At 42.9% G+C, this 22,086-nt stretch overlaps 1 protein-coding gene across 1 annotated transcript in view; it reads right to left on the reverse strand.

The window, feature by feature from the left end:
• Nucleotides 1-585: 585 nt before the first annotated feature.
• Nucleotides 586-22,086, reverse strand: part of LOC142312954 (uncharacterized) — a 141,557-nt gene continuing 120,056 nt past the window's right edge. Inside the window, exons 8-13 of the mRNA XM_075351942.1 lie at nt 20,063-20,203; nt 19,755-19,934; nt 19,546-19,669; nt 19,365-19,462; nt 16,494-16,584; nt 586-2,864 (exon numbers count right to left, since the gene is read on the reverse strand). Of these exons, the coding sequence (XP_075208057.1) occupies nt 1,243-2,864; nt 16,494-16,584; nt 19,365-19,462; nt 19,546-19,669; nt 19,755-19,934; nt 20,063-20,203 (2,256 nt within the window). The 3' untranslated portion in view covers nt 586-1,242. The remainder of the gene's footprint in view (nt 2,865-16,493; nt 16,585-19,364; nt 19,463-19,545; nt 19,670-19,754; nt 19,935-20,062; nt 20,204-22,086) is intronic.

Raw genomic sequence — 22,086 nt, forward strand, 5'->3', positions numbered from 1 at the left:
CAAGCAGGAGGGTTGTACTCATCTGTGGTATCGTTGCTGTAACCTTTCTGAACTTCTACCAGAGTCATCTTTGGATAAGTAGTTCATGCACTTTCCCATGTGTCCTCCTTGTGTCTTCTATAGCATTTAGTGGGGTTGACAAAGAGCTCATCCCATCCACTCTCTACTTAAGGCCCAGCACTAAGGATACCTAGGGTCAGGTATCTGGCTCGGTGCATAAGTGCAGAACCTATCTAAGGAAGTGAGGGATCCCAGGGATCAGTGGTAGGTTTGGTCAGGGGTCACCACCTTCCTCTTCCACAGGTTTTCCCTTTTGCCACTCGCTTGGTACTTTCCCGTATCTATCATGACAATTTCCTTTTTGGGTGAAAGATATTAGTAATTGCATATATTTGTAAATCTAATATACCATATATTTTTCACTATAAGATAAACCTTATCATAAGACCCATCCAAGGTTCAGAAAGTATCAAATAGAAAAAATATCTATCCTACTAATTAAAATCTTCCCGGAGAGCTAAAAATGAGGGGTCAATGCACTAGTTTAGAATAGAGAAGTAATAAATTTATTGTTAATGTTTCTCTGCATCATGTATTTTATCACAAATAGCTTCACAATATGGATATTAATGAGCAATCTGCAGCATACATATATATATACACACACACAACACTACTGCATGGACAGTACATGCACACTTAGCTCTGCTACATCTGCACATTTACATTCACATAGAGCTCTGCTACATATATACACACATATAGCTCTGCTACAAATGCACATTTGCACAAACATACACTGTGTACACATTACCCCATTTTGATTAATTACATGACCTGAAATATCCTGGATCTAATCAGGTGGAAGGTTCTTCAGCTGCTCTCTCAGGACGTGCAGATCCTGGTAACTTCCTCTCCTGCTCTGCAGCGATCACACTGATCAGTGTGGGGCAGGAGGAGAAAGAGCAGTTCTTTCAGTGTTCAGGAGGGACACTGTCTCAGCGTACTCTTCAATCACAGAAAGCTGCATCCGAACTATAAGAGGCACTCACTTATTAGCAAGATTTTTTTCTTGTTAAAAGTTTGTCTTATAGTTAAAAAAATACAATTAGTTCTAATTTTCCTTTTTCATTAAATTATACGACAGTCTCATATGTTTTTGTACAATTTGTCTATAAAATATATAATTTCTACCCGTGTGAGTTATTTTTTTGATGGTGAATAATATGATTTTCCAGGAATTCAGGTTTCAAAATCTAGGTATGAGTATGGCTTCTTCCCTGTGTGAATTCTCTGGTGTATCACAAGATCTGATTTCTGGTTAAAATATATCCCACATTCTGAACAGTAAAAAAACCTCTTCCCTGTGTGACTGCTGTGGTGTCTAAGAAGTTGAAATTGCTCTACAAAACATTTTCCACATTCTGAACATGAAAAAGGTTTCTCCTCTATGTGAGTTTTCTGATGTGTAAGAAGAATTGATTTACGTGCAAAACATTTCCCACATTCTGAACATGAAAAAGGCTTCTCCCCTGTGTGATTTCTCTGATGTCCAACAAAAATCGATTTAGATGTAAAACATTTCCCACATTCTGAACACGAAAAAGGCTTCTCCCCTGTGTGAGTTTTCTGGTGTCTAAGAAAAGTTGATTTGTGTACAAAACATTTCCCACATTCTGAACATGAAAAAGGCTTTTCCATTGTGTGAGTTCTCTGATGTGCAAGAAGAACTGATTTACGTGCAAAACATTTCCCACAATCTGAACATGAAAAAGGCTTCTCCCCTGTGTGAATTCTCTGATGTGTAACCAGATTTGATTTCTGTCCAAAACACTTTCCACATTCTGTACAAAAAAAAGACTTCTCCCCTGTATGAGTTTTCTGGTGTTCAACCAGATTTGATTTCTGTACAAAAGATTTTCCACATTCTGTACACGAAAAAGGCTTCTCCCCTGTGTGTCTTCTTTTATGTATAATAAGATTTGATTTATATACAAAACATTTCCCACATTCTGAACATGAATATGACTTCTTCCCTGTGTGATTTCTCTGATGTGTAACAAAAATTGATTTACATGTAAACCATTTTCCACATACTGAACATGAAAAAGGCTTCTCCCCTGTGTGAGTTCTTTTGTGTGTAACAAGATATGATTTCTCTACAAAACATTTCCCACATTCTGAACATGAATATGGCTTCTCACCTGTGTGAGTTCTCTGGTGTCTAACAAGAATTTCTTTCCGTACAAAACATTTCCCACATTCCAAACATGAAAATGACTTCTCCCCTGTATGAGTTTTCTGGTGTCTACGAAGGTGTGAGTTCTGTACAAAACATTTCCCACATTCTGAACATGAATATGGTTTCTCCCCTGTGTGAATTCTCTTGTGACTAACAACACATGATTTCTGTACAAAACATTTCCCACATTCTGAACATGAATATGGCTTCTCCCTAGTATGAATTCTATCATGCCTAACAAGATCTGATTTCCTGTTAAAATATTTCCCACACTTAGAACAAAAAAATCTATTTTTGTTTGTGTGATTTTTTTGATGTTTAACAAAAAATGTTTTGAGAGGAAAATTATTTACATATTCTGAATGTGAAATTTTCTTTTTTGCTGTAAAAGTAGTTTGTTTTTTAAAGCCTCTTTCATGATTGTTATTTTTCTTAGTAGTCTGTAATGATTCGGAAGATAGGACCTGTCTCACAGGATCAGGTGATAGGTCTTTGCTGTTAAGGGATGATGAAATATCTGGAGTAATGGTTTTCACTTCATTTGTATCCTGTGTGGTCTCAGGGTCATCTGATTTAATAACTGAAGATGTGAGTTGTCCACCTGATCTCCCGGTACAGTCATCTGCCAATAATAAAACCAATTATTATTTTTTAACAAAATATCTTTTAAATTAACATTTTTGAACATTTCTACTTAATATGTTTATAGAAATGGCAAGTTATTCAGTAAGACAATGACAGTTCAATCTAATACAAAACCTCATAGCATAAGTCAGTAAAGTGTGGAGTTCAACTGTTTGTTCATTCTGCCTCCAATATATTGGAATAAGAAAAAATTATACAGGACAAAATTATACCAATTTGTCATCTCTGAATGGAAAATCAGAGGCTTTCTGTATTATTAGCAGCTCATAAATGCAACATGGCTTCCATAAACCAATCCAGCAAAATCCATTCTCCCAAAATCAAATCTCTCTCCCACTTCTGAGCCTTGCAGTGTGCCAAAACCATATTAAACCTTTGACAACATTAAACACATCCATATGTCCTGATTGGGAAGGAGTTCCCTACCTTGGACGTATGGGTACGTTCTGGCAATCATGTGGCTACTGTGACTGAGGCAACGTTGACTGCATGAAGGTGCCTGCTGTTTTTCACACCTTGGTACCAGGACTTGACGCCATGGGTGGTTTTACAATCACTGTGATTGGCTGTTCAATTCTAAACAGGATTTACCAACAGGGCTGTGGAGTCGGTAAGCCAAACCTGCGACCCCGACTCCGACTCCTCAATTTCCCTTGCACTGACTCGGACTCAGACTCCACGACTCCGACTCCCAATTCATTGTAGTACAATGTGAAAATCAGACATTTAATCATTTATATGATACAATAATCAAGATATTTAGATAGAACATAAAATATATTTATTGGAATACAATTTTAGAACACAAACTGTAATAAATAGTAAATCTAATATATAAAGCTGAGTGTATGTGTGTATGTAAGTATATATGTCCGCTAAAGGAATCCGCACCGTCGCATTTACAATCACGAAATTTTGCACAGACGCCTCATGTGACTCAGGAAACGTCATAGACTATGTTTTGATGGGAGAATTTAACCCCGCGCTTTACAGTTACTCTCCAAAATCCGCCTCCATTAAACTGAATGGAGGTGGGAGCTACAGGCTATTAATGGCAACTATCAGTGGTTGCTATAGGAACAAAATAAACTGTTAGTATAAGAAGCTTATGTGTGAGGTAATATGATGTCGGTGGAGAGACGGATAGAGACAGAAAAAGACAGGCAGACAGACAGAGACAGATGGCGAAAGAGACAGAGAGATAGAGACAGACAGAGATAGACATGGAAAGAGACAGACAGAGACAGACGGGCAAAGAGACAGACGGGGAAAAAGACAGACGGGGAAAGAGACAGCCGACCAAAGACACAGACCGGGAAAGAGACAGCCCTGGAAAGAGACAGACAGGCAAAGAGACAGACAGGCAAAGAGACAGACGGGCAAAGAGATAGACGGGGAAAGAGAGAAACAGACAGACACACACATAGAGACAGACACAGAGGTAGAGAGAGACAGACAGACACAGAGATGGAGACAGATAGACTGATATAAATACAGACAGAGAAATAGAAACAGACAGACAGAAACACAGACAGACAAGGAAAGAGACAGACCAACAGCAACACACAGACAGAGACTGGGAGAGAGACAGAGAGACAGCTTCTATCCTGGGCAACGCCCGGGTACTACAGCTAATCTAATATATAAAGCTGAGTGTATGTGTGTATGTATGTATGTCCGCTAAAGGAATCCGCACCATTGCATTTACAATCACGAAATTTTGCACAGACGCCTCATGTGACTTAGGGAACATCATAGACTATGTTTGGGCGGGAAAATTTAACCCCGCGCTTTACAGTTAATCTCCAAAAATCCTGCCTCCATTAAACTGAATGGAGCTGGGAGATGAAGGCTATTAATAGCAACTGTCAGTGGTTGCTATAGGAACAAAATAAACTGAAGCTTATATGTGAGGTAATATGATGTCGGTGGGGAGACGGATAGAGAAAGACAGAAAAAGACAGACAGACAGACACAGGCAGACGGTGAAAGAGAAACAGAGATAGAGACAGAGAGAGACAGACGTGGAAAGAGACAGCCATGGAAAGAGACAGCCCTGGAAACAGACAGACCTGAAAAGAGACAGACGGGCAAAGAGACAGATGGGGAAAGAGACAGACGGGGAAAGAGACAGCCCTGGAAAGAGACAGGCAGGGAAAGAGACAGACGAGAAAAGAGACAGAAGAGGAAAGAGACAGACGAGGAAAGAGACAGACAGGCAAAGAGACAGACAGGCAAAGAGACAGACGGGGAAAGAGACCAACGGGCAAAGAGACAGACGGGCAAAGAGACAGACGCGCAAAGAGACAGACCGGGAAAGAGACAGACTGGGAAAGAGACAGACCGGGAAAGAGACAGACCGGGAAAGAGACAGACCGGGCAAGGAGACAGACCTGGAAAGAGACAGACGGGCAAAGAGACAGACCTGGAAAGAGACAGATGAACAAAGAGACAGACAGGCAAAGAGATAGCCCTGGCAAAGAGACAGACGGGCAAAGAGACAGACGGGGAAAGAGAGAGACAGAAAGACACACACATAGAGACAGACAGAGATAGAGCGAGACAGATAAATACAGAGATGGAGACAGATAGACTGATACAGATACAGACAGAGAGATAGAAACAGACAGACAGAGAGATAGACACAGACAGACAAGGAAAGAGAGAGACAGACAGCGACACACAGAGACTGGGAGAGAGACAGAAAGACAGTTACTATCCCGGGCAACGCCTAGGTACTACAGTTAGTATGTAATACACTATGTAGTATAGATCATATATTATATATATATATATATATATATATATATATATATATAACACTATGTAATTAACTATGTAAGTGGCAAAAAACAGTTTTCAACAAAACATACTAAATAACATTTGTGCAGTTTATGAATTTGTTCTAAGAAATAGAATTGCTTCCATCAGATCCTCCTTCATAGATGACCTCAAACTGACCTAATAATTTTAAGGCTAGAGAACAACCTCTCTACACTAACTTGGGTTGGAAGCAAATCCGTAACCACATGGGCAACATCTCTAACAATTTCCAGGTATAACGGAATTGCCTCATGCACAGTCAGTTTTTATGAACGGTTGAAGTTTTCTATTTCTGTGAGAGAAAGTGAAAAATGTTGCTGAAATATGGTCAATCTGCTTGCTATAGGAGACAGAGTGAAATCTTTTTCCTTGCGGTAATGCTTTGCATGTTCCATGTCATCCAAATACTTGTCAAAGCTAAACTCCTCATCTGATGAGGATGAAGATATGGCAGCAGTAGCACTGTCAGGACCCAAGTCCTCTTGCACCTGGCAGTCGTGTAGGCCACTCATACTAACTGCTACCTCAGTCAGAGCATCTTTTCCTTTAGTAAACTGTTGATTATCAAGCAATTTACGATGACTGGGGTCCATATAAACAGGTGCCAGAACAATTTTATTTTCCAATAGCTGTGTGTCACGCTGTACTCTAAGATGTACAATAGCAGTACAGCGCACTAATGTGGGACTGAGAGGATTCCTGAAACTACCTGAGAAAGGTAGTTAAATGGTAAACCACTAGGGGGCGTAAAAGTGGAGGAAATGTATGAGCAGTGAATTCCCTAGCAGAGGTAATACTAGTCAAGCCCACCAGATGGCAGTAGAATCGTCAGAAAGCTGTATCACAACATGAGGTCTTGTAAATACACATGGGGCAAAGTCTAAACGTAGTCAGAGGGAAGCAAATAGTCAGTAGCCAGGAAATCAGAGCCTAGAAGCGAGGGGGAATGGGAAGACAAGACAGAATTAAGCTAAACAGATAATGGAACGATCAGGGAGACAGCTGGAGAGACACTGATGGAAACAGACAACAGAGGAGGTTAACAGGTCAGGTGAACACGGAGGTCAGGAGGGGGCAGGGCAGACAACAGGTCACTCAAGAGCAGAACACAGCAGAGCCAGAAATATCACTGGCGAAGTCCAAGAGAAACAGTGCCCTAATAAAGCAGCCTGACCTCCAGAACGAGGCAGGAAGGATTAACCTCTAATGTGACCTGCATCAGAAGTGAAACTAAAAAAAAAGACTCAGCTCCAGCTGAGCCAGGAGTCAATCATGACACTGTGTCTCTCTCCATTTCATTGAAGCAGAAATGCCATCTGCCATTAAACCACCTGTTTGGGACAGACAAAAAAGCAAGTTTTTCCACTTCCTTATGAAAATGCCAGGAGTTAAATCCTCAGCTTGTAATTTTTTAGTCACAGTAAATGGGTGTTTAAGCAATTCCTTCAATTCAGCCACCTGTGTCCATTGACCTTCATTTAGAGTTACCTGATGGTTCGCCATATCTATAAGAAACGGTTTTAGTTCAAGCAATCGCTCAATCATTAAATAATGGCTTGATCGACAATTGCTCCTTTGCCAGCATGTCTCTTCAAGATGGAATCAATTTTAGGGGTTCTGGTGGCAATAACCAATTTCCTCACTTTTCCAATCAGATTTCCAGCATGTCCCTCTTGCAGACTATCTCTTATTGCCAGCTGCAGCGTGTGCACAATACAGTGCATGTGATGAATATGAAAGTGTTTTGAAGCAGCTTCAACAAGATCATCTAATTCTAAAGTATCATTTTGCTGTTCTTCTGTTGTAATATCTGTTTGTTCCTCAGTTACATAAACAGCGCTGTGGCCTTCCATCTCACACATACTGAATCCTAAATTTTCTTCTAGCTGTTGTTCTTTACTCTCATTCATCAGTTTAATTGTACTTACCATGTTTGAAGCATTGTCCGTTATTTTTCTAATCTGCTTTTGCTATTGAAAACATCTATGAGCTCAAAAACTTTTCAGGTGATGCGGTTTTTTTAAAAGCTAATCTGCTTTTGCAGCTGAAAAATGTATCTTCAAAAAACACTGCAAAAACGCTGTGTGTGAATATAGCCTTAGATCAGGAATAGAACAGTCATTTATAGGACATTTCATAACTTTCGTAAATTCCTATGAAAAAATATTCAGCACATTCTGCATTGAACTACTGGACCCAATTTATTATATATTTTAGTCGATTTTATACCGACTCCACAGCCCTGTTTACCAATTCACAGTTAAAGTTTTCTCATAGATCCTAATCAATAGTAATTCACAGAGGTATCTAAATCAAAGGTTTATTAAGTTTATGGACATGCATTTTACAAAAAACAAATACACTGAAAATTTTCCCAACTTTGTGTCCCTATAGCGAAAAGCCCTAATTTTTCTGGTTCTGCCTATCTTGTGGGGGTTGACCTAAGGGACCGCCGATAATTGGTGCCCTCACTCCGCGACGACTTTCCCTACCTATTTCTTCCCTACTGCTATCTGCCTCATGAGGAAAGAAATAGGCACCTGTGCAGATTAGTTGGAAATTTGTGATCATATAGGATAGAATTAATCTCTTTTTACCAGTTATGAGGGAGGTTATAGGTTTTCATAAAACGTGTTGACCCACTTAATGGACTAACCCAAATAGAACGACCTGGCGCGTTTCTCCCCACACGTTTGGGGTTCATCAGGGGTCTTAAAAACAATTACAACACTACATATAATATCCTATTAGGGAGAGGGTGTCCTTTCTTTTAGAGATTGATTTTTTCAGGTCCACTTTTATGTAAAGATCTTTAAGATTTGCTTCTCTTTTTTTTAAATCAGATCTTTTTTTATTAAATCATTAGGGATCAATACAGAGAGTATTTCACTTTTCATATAACTGATAACAATAAACAGATAAACACATGTGATTTATAAATCAGGTTCTTTCTCTGCATATATGTAAATATAATAGAGTTCTCAAATCATAATTATATTATATAGCTTGAGCCTACCAACCTCGTGGCTCTACAAATAAACAAAACTTAAATTATGCAATAATGCCTCAGACTAACAGAAGCGCCTCCTCTATCAGCCGTGTCGCTCCACATCATATTGCTATACTCTCCCGCCCCTCCCTCTCCGTGCAGTCATCCATGAAACCATTCCAGTCCTCTCTCACCTCTTCATTCAAAGTCCACTTCGTCACAGAAAAAACTAGTTTTAGTTCCCTTCTTCACACATGCCATCACTGCAGGCACAACAGTAACCGGTCCAGCATTGCATCCCGAACCAGTGCACTAGAGGGTAGGCCCGGCAACTCCATCCATGGCCGCCAAATGCTGTAAAACTTTTTCAATGTTTTTCTTTTTAAATAAACTCCCCTTTCCAATCTTATGACGTTATTTAATTTGTTTTTGAGCTCTGGTAATGTTGGTGGTAGAGGGTCTAACCAGTGATATGCTAGTAGCTTTCTTGCTTGGTACAAGATACGTGCTATTCCCAGGGCTGTTGGAGAATCCGGATCCACTTCTCCTTCCCACAGACTCAACAGGCACAGGCGGGGCGACGGTTGTATTGTGATATGATATATTTGATCTATAAGTCCCAGGGTTTGGTTCCAGAAATCACCAATGTGTCCACACTCCCACATAACATGCATCAAATGGGCATCATCCTGTCCACACCTAACACACTGTGTGTTTGGTCTGAGTCCCATCTTAAATAGTAGACTGGGAGTTTTATATACCCTGTGGATGAGATATATTTGAGACAGCCTTTGGCACTCCGATACCGCCAGTTTAGGAACTTGTTCCAATATATCAGACCACTGGCCTTCCGTCAGGGGACCGACGTCTCGTTCCCATTTGCTTTTAACAATCAATGGATGTGTTTTCAGATGGGCAGGTAGTAATTTTTTATATAGTTCCGAAATAAGACCCTTAGAGGACTCAGATGTAAGCAGCCTATGTAATGTTTGATTATGTGTCACTGTTACCGGGTTTGTCCTCCCCTATCTTTCCAGTGCGTGTCTCAGCTGCAAATACTGATAAAAGAAGACATGCGGAAGGTGAAACTCCGATCTCAGTTGTTCAAAGCTTTTAAGAGTATTATTTTGTAGTACTTGTGACACTAAATGGATCCCTTTATCCTCCCATCCTCTGAACCCTACTAATTTTTTAATTTCTGGCAAGTCGGGGTTCTGCCACAGTGGCCAGAGCTCTGTAGGTCCGCTTATCCCCAAAAGAGACTTACCCCTGTCCCACACCCGGAATATCATAGCCAGTGTGGGATATCGTGCCCCATTTATCTGTCTTTGTCCTACATCCAACCGGCAACCTGGGTACTTCCATACTGATCCCTCTCTCACTATATAACCACTGGTATCATACCCTCTTCTTTGCCCCAACCCCTCAGATGTTGCATCTGGGAGACTATATAGTATATATATGGGTTTGGTACCGCCAGTCCTCCCTCCTCCTTTCCCCGCTGTAGCACTTCCAGTCGAATCCTAGCTTGCTTTTTCTTCCAAATAAGTTCCCGGAATATTGTATTCATTTTTACAAAAAATTCCCTACATATCCACACTGGAGAATTATGTATAAGGTATAGTAATTGTGGCATCATTACCATTTTAATTAAATTGGATCTGCCGATATTTGATAGCGGCAAACGGCACCAGGTATGCACTTTTGCTCTGAATCGCTGTAACAGGGGTTCCAGATTTAGGGCCTGGAAATCCTTCAGGATTGGGCTGACAATTACTCCCAGATATTTAAACTCCCGGACCACAGGAACTGGAATCTGTAAGTCCGAAAAGTCCCCCGGAAGGGGGTCCAACGGCATTAAAGCCGACTTGGACCAGTTGATTCGTAGACCAGACCTCTGTCCAAATTCCCGAATGATATTCATTGCCGGCAAAATTGAGGAATGTACCCTGTCTAAATATAAAAGTAGATCGTCTGCGTATAATGATATCTTTTGTTCCACGGCTCCACACCGAAATCCCTCTACCTCCCTGGATTTCCGTATTGCCACTGCCAACGGCTCCACTGCAGTTGCGAATAGCAAGGGTGAAAGCGGGCACCCCTGTCTAGTACCTCTTCCAAGAGGAAAAGACTCGGCGACCCTGCCATTAACCCTAACCTTCGCCACCGGTGAGTCATATAGCAGTTTTACCCAATTTATGAATCTATGTCCAAAGCCCATTTTCCGAAGTACAGCCCACATATATTCCCATTCAAGGCTATCGAACGCCTTAGCGGCGTCTAAAGACAAAATTGCCCTTTCCCCCGGTACCTCAGAACTATGTTGAATTCCCAAATATAATTTCCTGAGATTCATAGATGTGGCTCTGCATGGAATGAATCCTGTCTGATCACTCTGCACTATAGATGAGATGACTCGGGACATCCTATTGGCGAGCACCTTGGCCAGCAATTTAATGTCTGTTTGTAGGAGAGAAATTGGGCGATACGAATCCGGGATCTCTAGATCTTTTCCGGGTTTTAATATTAAGACTATTAAGGCTTCCCTCATAGAGGGCGGGAGGACCCTCTGCCTTTCAGATTCTTCAAATACCTTAAGTAGTTTGGGTAGCAGTAAGGGTGCATACATTTTATAAAACTCTCCAGGCAGGCCATCCGTTCCTGGAGCTTTTTCATTTTGTGTCTGGCCAAGCGCTTCCTCCAGTTCTTCCAATGAGATGTCCCGGTCCAGCAATTCCCTGTTTACATCACTCAGTGTAGGAAGAGAGAGCGCATCCAAATACTGCTCAATCTCAGTCTCCGTGAGGTCACAGTCTGATGTGTATAGCCGCATATAATACCTCTTTATTTCTCTTATTATATCCTCGCTTGCTGTTACAAAGTCACCTGATTCCGTCTTTAACCTATTGCTATAGGAGGATCCTTCCTGTGCTCTAATGACTGTGGCCAGTAGGTGCCCCACGCCCTCCCCCGCCATAAAATAATTTTGTTTAAGGAAATAGCGTTTATTTTCTGCCACCGACATGAGATTTTCTTTGAGTGACATCTGTGCCTTCTCTAGAGTGTTTTTAGTTTCTTCTGTCGGGTTGAGCACCACCGCAGCCTCCGCATCAGATACCTTCTGAATCAGACTCTGGGTGTAACATTTGGTTTGATTTTTGAGTATGCATATTTCTCTAATATATATGCCCCTTACCACAGCTTTCATAGAGTCCCAAACTATGTGTGGCGGTGCAGAGCACTCATTAAGATGAAAGTATTCCAGAATGTTATCATATAAAGATCCCCCAATAAGCTGGATCCAGAAGGGATTAAGTTTCCAGATAGGCCTGGGCAGAGTGAGGGGGTTTCCCCATGCGAGCGTAACATGTAGTGGTGAGTGATCAGATACGCTTCTAGGTAGATAGGCCACCTTTTGTGTATATGAGGCCATAAGTGTGTTCCCAATAGCCAGATTTATCCGTGACATAGTGTGGTGGGAGCTAGAGTAACAGGAGAATTGTTTGGTTGTGGGGTGTTGGGCACGCCAAAGATCTACCAAACCCAGCTCTGTGAGCATTCTAGCAAATGAAGTCGGGGCGGCGTTCTCCGATATGTTTCCCGAGTGTAATTTATCTAGATAGGGATGTAAGTAATTATTAAAATCCCCTATCAAAAGCGTCGGCACAGATGGAAGGGAATCTAAAATAGACAATATCCTTTTTACCGGTTCGACTGAATATGGTGGAGGGATATATATCGCAACCAGAATAAATTGTATACCATACAGCGTGCAAAGCAAACATACAAATCTGCCCCCCGGGTCAATCACTGATTTGGTACATGAGAACGGGATGGATTTGTGCACTAACACACTGACACCCCGTGCATGGGTCGAGTATGTGGAATGATATTCATGTGTGATCCATCCCTTCCTCAGCCAATGAACATTATCCCTGACCATGTGGGTCTCGGAAAGACATAAAATAGCCGGTAAAAGTTTCTGTAGGTGAGTAAATATAGCACATCTTTTGTTCGCATCTCCGAGCCCTCTAAGATTCCACGCTACAATATTTAAAGATGTCGCCATAAGCGTAGACTAAGATATGATCCGGACGGATACTTCATACCTGGAGGAGAGAGGCGTTCTCCACCGATTCTCAAAAACATTAGGTTGAGCGACACGACTGAGGCACACCACACTTCCCAAACAGATTGCATCATACAACAGTAAACAAGAAAAGCAAGGAGAGAGATAGGGCTCCGCACACCAGTGCGCAGTGCCCCTGCCCTCAAAATCAAGTGTATCTTACATATTTCTCCCAAATAGAGAGAATCAGGGCTAAAAATACGCCCCAAGTCCATGCAGGGAGGGGGGTCCACAACTCGCTAGTGCAGCGTGTGTCCACAATGAACCGGCCGTCTCCCAACCTGGATCCTAGATGAATTTAACTGTAATGAGCTCACCAGCATAGCGTCCCAAACAAAAACAACGCCTGGCGGCAGAAAGGGAAATCTCAGGTATTCTTCCTCCTCAGGGATCTCTCATTGATATCCAGCCAAGACAATGCCACCCCAGCCGTATCAAAAAAATGAGTCTCTCCGTTCGCAGCAATCCGCAGCTTAGCAGGGTACATCATGGAATATGGCACTTGTAGGTTGCGCAATCGTTTTTTGATCTCAATAAATTGCGCTCTTTTACGTTGCACTTCCATGGAGAAATCAGGAAATATTGATATCTTCCTCCCATCAATTGCAAGTTCTTTGATATTTCTGGCTCTGCGCAGGATAGTGTCCCTATCTTTATAGTGCAGTAGTTTAATCAGAATAGGACGTGGGGGTGCTCCCGGCTGTGGGGCACGCGCAGGGACCCTGTGCGCTCTTTCAATGGTGAAAAAAGAGGATAGTATGTCTTTTCCCATGGTGTCTTTAAGCCATTTTTCAAAGAAATTCAGTGGGTCATTGCCCTCCATCCTCTCTGGGACCCCCACCAGTCGCAAATTACTTCTGCGGGAGCGGTTCTCTAAATCATCCACCTTGTTTAGCAGTGTGGAGATATTTTGCGTGGCCTTTCCCAGCTCTCGTGACATTGGTGGTAATTTATCCTCTGTTGTACTCACTCTTTCCTCCAGCTCACCCATTCTGACAGTCACCCCTTGCAGCTCACGTTTAATACAGGCCATATCTGAGGTGACAGTTCCCATCTGGTTGCTTAGAGTGGCCAATGTGGTATTGCAAGAGTTAATTGCTGCCAGAATGTCTCTCAGTATAGCCTCAGTGATAACAGGTGTTGTTTGCTCCACATCTCCCCCCCCTCCCTCTGCCAGCGCAGGCCTCTGTGTCTGCATATCTTGTGCTGCTGAACATGCAGGGCCCAGGGTACTCACAGTCTCACCGTCGGGTATGTTTTCTCCCTGCTCCAGGGCCCGTTCAGCGCTGCCATCGGGTGCCTTGTTGTAGGTAGGCTCTGTGCCAGGGGCCACTCTGGCAAACCGCTCCAACCTGCTTGCTACTCCCACTGCTCCAGCTCGGGATGGTGTGGATGCCGGCGGCGCCATATTGGATTCTTCAGAGGCGCGCCCCTGCGCGTCTCTGTCCCTTTTATTGCTGCTGCGGGTCGGCATATCCTGGCTGTGCTCGCTTCCCCGGGTGTTATAAGTAGTGTTGCAGCCCTCCAGGGTCAGTAGTGCCTGTCAGTAAGGCCGGTGTGCAGGATATTTCAGGATCCAGGCAGGAGCTCACCCACGCTGCTTCCTCTCTACATGAGGTCCAGGCCACGCCCCCAAGATTTGCTTCTCTATTCCCTCTTCTGTTCAAAGGGTGCCTTCCTTTGTTGTAAGACGTATGGTGTATATTACTGCACAATTCAGCTTTCATGAGGTGTCTAGATTATTTTCTTGATTTTTCTAGGACTCCCCTCTCTGCCCCATTAGTTCTGGGGAATTGCTCTTTTTGATCAAGGCCTTGAAGCTTGTGTTTCTGTATTTTTACAGTGGGGGCTGTCACAGCATTAGAAAAGGAGAGAGAAAAGGAGCTCTATGTCAAACGACAGGACACCAAGGATCTGCAAACCAGCGGATCCTAAAAGGAAAAACAACTAGGAGGGGATATAAACTTGTGAAGTCTTATCGGTATATACTGACTGAGAGAGCTACCATTGGAGAACCGTTAATCTAGAAAGCAATTTACTAAAGAAGGAGTCACACAACGATTGACAGCCATGCTCCTATACTTTGGTTAAACAGATGATCACACATGAATTAAAGCCATGAATATAGCTGCCCATCACATACCGATGTAATAAGAAAAGTGCTGGAAAAGGTGCAGGCAGGCCAGGAATGGTGAAGAGGAGTGTCTCCCCCAACAACAGACTCCAACGCACGTTTCACAAAAGTGTGATTTCTTGCTTCATCAGGGAGTCCCACTCCATGGCTTTAATTCATGTGTGATCATCTGTTTAACCAAAGTATAGGAACATTTTATATTTTGTATCAATATTGCTTATCACTGACACTTTAATCCATAGATTTCAGTATGTTGGTAATAGTTTTTAGGCGTGATATTGATAGCTTTAACTATTGCTCCTAATTGTGTTTTTCTGTTTAACAGAATCACTAAGAGATATTTAATTAGCTTAGCCCACTTTTTACAGCTTAAACCTATCTATTCAGACATACTGATACTAATTTTTAAGACGTCATGAAATTGTTTTGATATTGATATTAATTATTTTGTATTGATTTCATATATGATTTCTTTTAACATCCTCTCCTCTGTTTGTCCCAATTTATCTTATATATGTCCCTGTTGACCTTATTTATTACTTGTATGTATAATTTTCACCATCAATAAATAATTCTTTGAGCATTATTACTCATCTCTTCTCTGGCTTGATATTTCTAATTGGAGGTATATGCTAATATCATTATTATTACGCCTGCTACATATTGAAATAAGTTCTTGTAGGTGGGAATAACCCTTTTAATGCAGAGTTTGGCCAGAAAGACTGGACCGGTCTTGTAGGGACAACATGAGCACATTCAGCAGCACAGAAAAAAAGGTAGATTCATGCATTAAGATATCAGGAGTCTAGGAAAGTAACAGAATCATTTAGCTCCGTTTTTTCATAGAGGCCCATCCTAAGTGATTTTCTAACTTGTCAGCACATTTTATATACAGTGTTAGGCTATGTGCTCACATTGCGTTTGTGCCTGCAGAAATTTCTGTGGCGATTTGACAGCACATGTGCGCTTCAAATCGCTGCAGAAACACTGCGTAAAGAATGCAGTGAAAAAGACGATTTTATGCGCTCTGGATGCAGCCCCTACCATAGACAGAGCGGGACCTGCATCCAAACCGCACGGAATAAGTGACATGTTGCTTTTTAGAACGCAGCGATTTGGCAGCATGCAAATCGCTACGTTCTAAAACGCAACGTGCGCATGGATTATGCACAATCTTCATAGATTGTGCCGGGGACGCAGGACGCATGCAGTTATGCTGCAGTGCAATACGCAGTGTAACTGCATGCAAATACGCAACGTGGGCACAGAGCCTTAGTTGGTTTTGCAGCAGGTAAGGCTCAACATCTTATAATTTCAGGGGAAGATGGATCATCCATAAGATCTATAAAAGAAGGGCTTTCAGTAACCATATTAATTTGAACAATTCTGGGTAGAAGAGAATGTCGTGGTCTAGCGGCAAGATGGCGATCATACAATTGTGATATGTCTTGACAGCACTACCTATAAAGCAGCCACAGCTGATGACTGAGAAGAATCTGTGACTTCTCTGCATTTAGTGGTCACTACTCACCTGGGTAGTCATATGTTGGAGTCTCCTCTTTACACCGCTCATCACCCCTCACATATGTCTCTGTAGTATTAATATGGGTCAATTCTTCACCCTGAAACAAATATTGTAAAAGTCAGAGACAGATGGAAAAGTCACATCTATGGTCAGCTCTAATCCTGCCATCTCCACCGTTTCATTACACAAGTATATAAAACATATAATACTGGTGGATAAACAAGACTGAACACAAGACTAGTGATGAGCGAGTACTAAAAAGCTCGGGTGCTCGAAGCTCGGGCCGAGCCTCCCAAGATACTCGTGTACTCGGCCCGAGCACCGAGCCCAATGTTATCCTATGGGAGACCCGAGTATTTTTGTGAAATGACCCCCCGGCAGCATGTAGAAACCCTAAAAATGTCACAAAAGTCTCAGAAGAGTGCTCAAATGACATGGCATCAGCATGGGGAAGACCCCTTGAAGCATTTATCACTCAAAAGTCACAGCTGTGAACAATTTTGTCCAAGTTTTACGCCATTTTTACGGACTCACCAGAAAACCTTCGAAAATGACACCAAAATGAATTTTCATGGCGGAAATGTTAAGGGCACATACCCAATAGTGAGATAGAGCTGGTGTATGTTACTTTTTGAGATTAATACATGAAAGATTTTACATGAAAACCTTGTGTGGCACTCCGATGTCCAAAACGCACGTTTTGTGCTTTTTACTAGCGATGTCGGTCATTTTTTTTTTTTATTCTATCTCCCTCAGTCCGTCGGTCTGTCTCTCTCTGTCTTGTCTGTCCCCCTCTCACAGTCTGTCAGTCAGTTCCCCTCCCTCTCTCTTACTTACCGTTCCCCGATCACTGCCGCGGCGCTGCACAGCTGTTCAAACTCCGGTGGCTTTTCCTCTTTTGAAAAAGCCGGCCGCTCATTAATCAATCTCCTATTCCCTGCTTTCCTGCTTTTCGGCGCCTATGATTGGTTGCAGTGAGACACGCTCCCACACTGAGTGACAGCTGTCTCACTGCACCCAATCACAGCAGCCGGTGTGTGTATACTGTGCAGTGAAATAAATAATTAAATAATTAAAAAAAACGGCGTGTGGTCCCCCCAATTTTAATACCAGCCAGATAAAGCCATACGGCCGAAGGCTGGTATTCTCAGGATGGGGAGCTCCACGTTATGGGGAGCCCCCCACCCTAACAATATCAGTCAGCAGCCGCCCAGAATTGCCGCATACATTAGATGCGACAGTTCTGGGGCTGTACCCAGCTCTTCCCGATTTACCCTAGTGCGTTGGCAAATCGGGGTAATAAGGAGTTAATGGCAGCCCATAGCTGCCACTAAATCCTAGATTAATCATGTCAGGTGTCTCCCCGAGATTCCTTCCATGATTAATCTGTAAATTACAGTTAAAAAACACACACACCCGAAAAATCCTTTATTAGAAATAAAAAACACTAACAAAGTCCCTCATTACCAATTTATTAACCCCGACAAACCCTCCATGTCCGGCGTACTCCACAGTCCTCCAGCGTCGCGTCCAGCTCTGCTGCATGGAAGTGACAGGAGCTGCAGAATACACCGCCGCTCCGGTCACCTCCACGCAGCTAATGAGATGAGTATAGCGATCAGCTGAGCTGTCACTGAGGTTACCTGGATCCAGCGGTGGATGCAGCGGTGGCCGCGGGTAACCTCAGTGACAGCTCAGCTGATCGCGCTACTCACCGCCGCTCCAGTCAGCTCCATGCACCAACTGAGGTGAGTATAGCGATCAGCTGCTGTCACTGAGGTTAATCGCGGCCACCGCTGGATCCAGCGGTGGCCAGGAGTTACCTGACTGACAGCAGCTGATCGCGCTATTCCCTTCATTAGCTGCGTGGAGGTGACCGGAGTGGCGGTGTCTTCTGCAGCTCCTGTCACTTCCATGCAGCAGAGCTGGACGCGACGCCGGAGTCCGTGGAGTACGCCGGACATGGAGGGTTTGTCGGGGTTAATAAATTGGTAATGAGGGACTTTGTTAGTGTTTTTTATTTCTAATAAAGGATTTTTCGGGTGTGTGTGTTTTTTAACTGTAATTTACAGATTAATCATGGAAGGAATCTCGGGGAGACGCCTGACATGATTAATCTAGGATTTAGTGGCAGCTATGGGCTGCCATTAACTCCTTATTACCCCGATTTGCCAACGCACTAGGGTAAATCGGGAAGAGCCGGGTACAGCCCCAGAACTGTCGCATATAATGTATGCGGCAATTCTGGGCAGCTGCTGACTGATATTGTTAGGGTGGGGGGCTCCCCATAACGTGGAGCTCCCCATCCTGAGAATACCAGCCTTCAGCTGTATGGCTTTATCTGGCTGGTATTAAAATTGGGGGGACCGCACGCCGTTTTTTTTAATTATTTATTTATTTATTTTACTGCACAGTATAGACCCGCCCACCGGCTGCTGTGATTGGGTGCAGTGTGACACCTGTCACTCAGCGTGGGGGCGTGTCTCACTGCAACCAATCATAGGCGCCTGTGGGCGTGGAAAGCAGGGAATATGAGATGGCTGTGTACAGAGCACAGCGCGCCGGCCGGTATAAAGGCTCGGTCACGCTGTGCAGGCCGGCCAATCACTGCAATTCCACAACTAACAGGGCTGTGGCATTGCAGTGGTCTGCCAGCCAATTCCTGCATGAGGGCTGGCTCTCAAAAGAGCGCCAACATGCAGGGATGAAGACCACGAGTAAAGCACGAGTATTGCAAAATTACTCGGTACCCGCCGAGTAGCCCGAGTACAGTGATACTCGTGCGAGTACCGAGTAGTAACAAGCATACTCGCTCATCACTACACAAGACCATCTACACATCATAGGGAGATATCATGACACCTTCTCTCCATCTACCTGATGATCCTGAGGAACATTGGGATATTCTTGTTTACAGTCCTGTGGGAGAAGAGGATGGGGACATCTCTCTGGTGTTGTCCTCTTACTGGATAGAACTGGAGGAAACACATACAGGGACTGAATTCATTCCTTACATACAGATAATTATAGGCCGTGTGTATTTAGTCCTGTCTATTACCTGGTGATGTGAGATGCTGGGGAAACTCCATCATGACGTCCTTGTAAAGATCTTTGTGTCCTTCTAAATACTCCCATTCCTCCATGGAAAAATAGACGGTGACGTCCTGACACCTTATAGGAACCTGACACATACAATGATATCGTCACCCCCGATCCCTTCATAGCGTTACTGACTGTATAATGTCCCAGCATTCCCAGCAGTGTCACCTCTCCAGTCAGCAGCTCAATCATCTTGTAGGTGAGTTCTAGGATCTTGTGGTCATTGATGTCCTCATGTATCAAGGGGTGAGGTGGAGGCCCCGTAATTGGGCTCAGGGGTCTTCCCCATCCCTCAGACACAGGGTCCTGACAGCGCTCACTAGAGGTCTTCTTAAATACTGTGTAATCCTGGTTATGGAGAGACACATTAATAAATCTCACTACAGACATTTCCAGAGTCCTCACCTCTCCAGTTTGTCCATCTGTTATTCCCATAGATAAGAATGATGTAATGTGACGTCATCAGAATCTCTCACCTCTCCAGTAAGCTGGTAGAGGATCTCTAGGGTGAGGTGCAATATCCTCTCCGCCATATTGTTCCTGTACATATCCATCCTTGATAGGTCAATCATTAAAATTCTCTTATATAGAAGATCTCCACTGAGAGGATCTGATAATGTAGGAATGGGGAGAAGATGACGATGTAACATCATAAAGAATCCGGTGTAATAATACAATTATTGGAGATAATGAAGGAACCATATGAGGAGATATAAGGGGTAGATGATGTATTCTTTTGTGTCTCGTACGGAGTGAAGCATAAGTTGAATTGCTGACTAAGATGTCTCCTCCATGCTCCCAATCACTGACTATGTTACATATTATCCTTCTCTGCTATATGTGATTTTAAAACTGATTCAATAAAGAAACTTTTTAATGAAAATGAGGACTTCAACCAAACTTTTTTTACCTTGGATTTCTATATTACACAGCTGACAGGTGGTTGAGGAACTAAACGTAATTGCGGATAGACATTGCAAGATGAGCGTATCACCATATTAAAGAATGGAGAATTCAGTAATATTTATCGTAGGTACACATCAACTGTGACAGATAGAATCAAAAAAACAAATCCAGAAAATCACATTGTATGATTTTTAAATAATTAATTTGCATTTTATTGCATAAGTATTTGATCCCCTACCAACCAGCAAGATTTCTGGCTCTCACAGACCTATTATTTTTTTCTTTAAGAAGCCCTCCTACTCTGCACTCATTACTAGTGATGGGTTAACTCACTTCAGATGTAGCAGAGCTGGAATCCTTGTGGGACCTCGTGTGCATTACATTGGACATGCAGGGTGCTTTCAGGGTTAATAAAGTAGTAAAAGAGGGGTTTGTTTTGGTATTTTATTTAAAATAAAGGATTTTTTTTTGTGTTTGTGTTTATTTCTTTTCACTTACAGATTAGTAATGAGGGGGGCTCATAGACACCTCCCATTACTAATGTAGAGCTTAGTGGCAGCTGTGAGCTGTTATTAACCCCTTATTACATCAATTGCCACCACACCAGGGCAATCCAAGAGACCCGACTAAAGTGACGGGATTGTCACATATAATGTATGCTGTTGTGAATGTCAGTTATGCTTTTGCTGCTGTGAGGCTCCCTCTTGTGGCCACGAATGGTTTGGACAGAGACCAGGTGTGTTGAGCAATGGGCGTTTCCATTGCTAACTCTTTGCCTATTTAAACCCTGGTCTGCTGGCAGGCTATGCCGGATGTCAGTTGTTCTTTGTTCACCAGCCTGCTTCATTCTGCTCCAGACCACATCTACCCCAGATAAGTGCTTGGATCTTTATTTGTTGTTTGGTTCTTTTTGCTCTTATCTGAGTCTGTCATTTGCTGTGGTTATTGTCAGTTTATTTGCATGCAGGAATCTTCCCTCGCAGTTGCTTAGCTGGGAAGCTCCCTGCAGCTATGTTTGGAGTATTGCTCCTATAAGTCCATGTGTTTGTTGCTTCTTGAATTTGTATGGTTCCTGCTTTCTGTTCATTGGCATGACAAGAGCGCCTGGTATAGGACGGAGTTCAGATCTAGCGATCTGAGGGCTTTTTGTACAATCAGGTTTTTGGATTTTTGTAGGGTTTTTCTCTGGCCACCATCAGTCCCTTTCCTATCCTGTCCTATTTAGTCAGTAGGGCCTTACCTTTGCTAATCCTATCATCTATCTGTGTATTGTGTTTTCTTATATCACCGCAGTCTTTGAATGTGGGGGGCTCGCTATTCTTTGGCAATCTATTTTCTGAGGCAGAGAGTTATTCATCTTTCCTTCCTTTAGGATAGCTAGTTCTCCGGCTGGGTTCACGGTGCACAGGATGTTAGTTCACCCCTCGGCTACTTCTTGTGTTGATGGTTAGTAAGGGGATGGCGGCCAGATTAGTTGCCAATGCTCTTGTCACCTTTTACCAATGATTTATGGTGGTCTTCCATGGTTCCGGATCATAACAGTATGCAACAATTCTAGGCAGTTGCAGGCTGCTATTTTTTAGCCTGGGGAGAC

Source organism: Anomaloglossus baeobatrachus, chromosome 5, assembly GCF_048569485.1.
Source record: "Anomaloglossus baeobatrachus isolate aAnoBae1 chromosome 5, aAnoBae1.hap1, whole genome shotgun sequence".
Taxonomy (NCBI): domain Eukaryota; kingdom Metazoa; phylum Chordata; class Amphibia; order Anura; family Aromobatidae; genus Anomaloglossus; species Anomaloglossus baeobatrachus.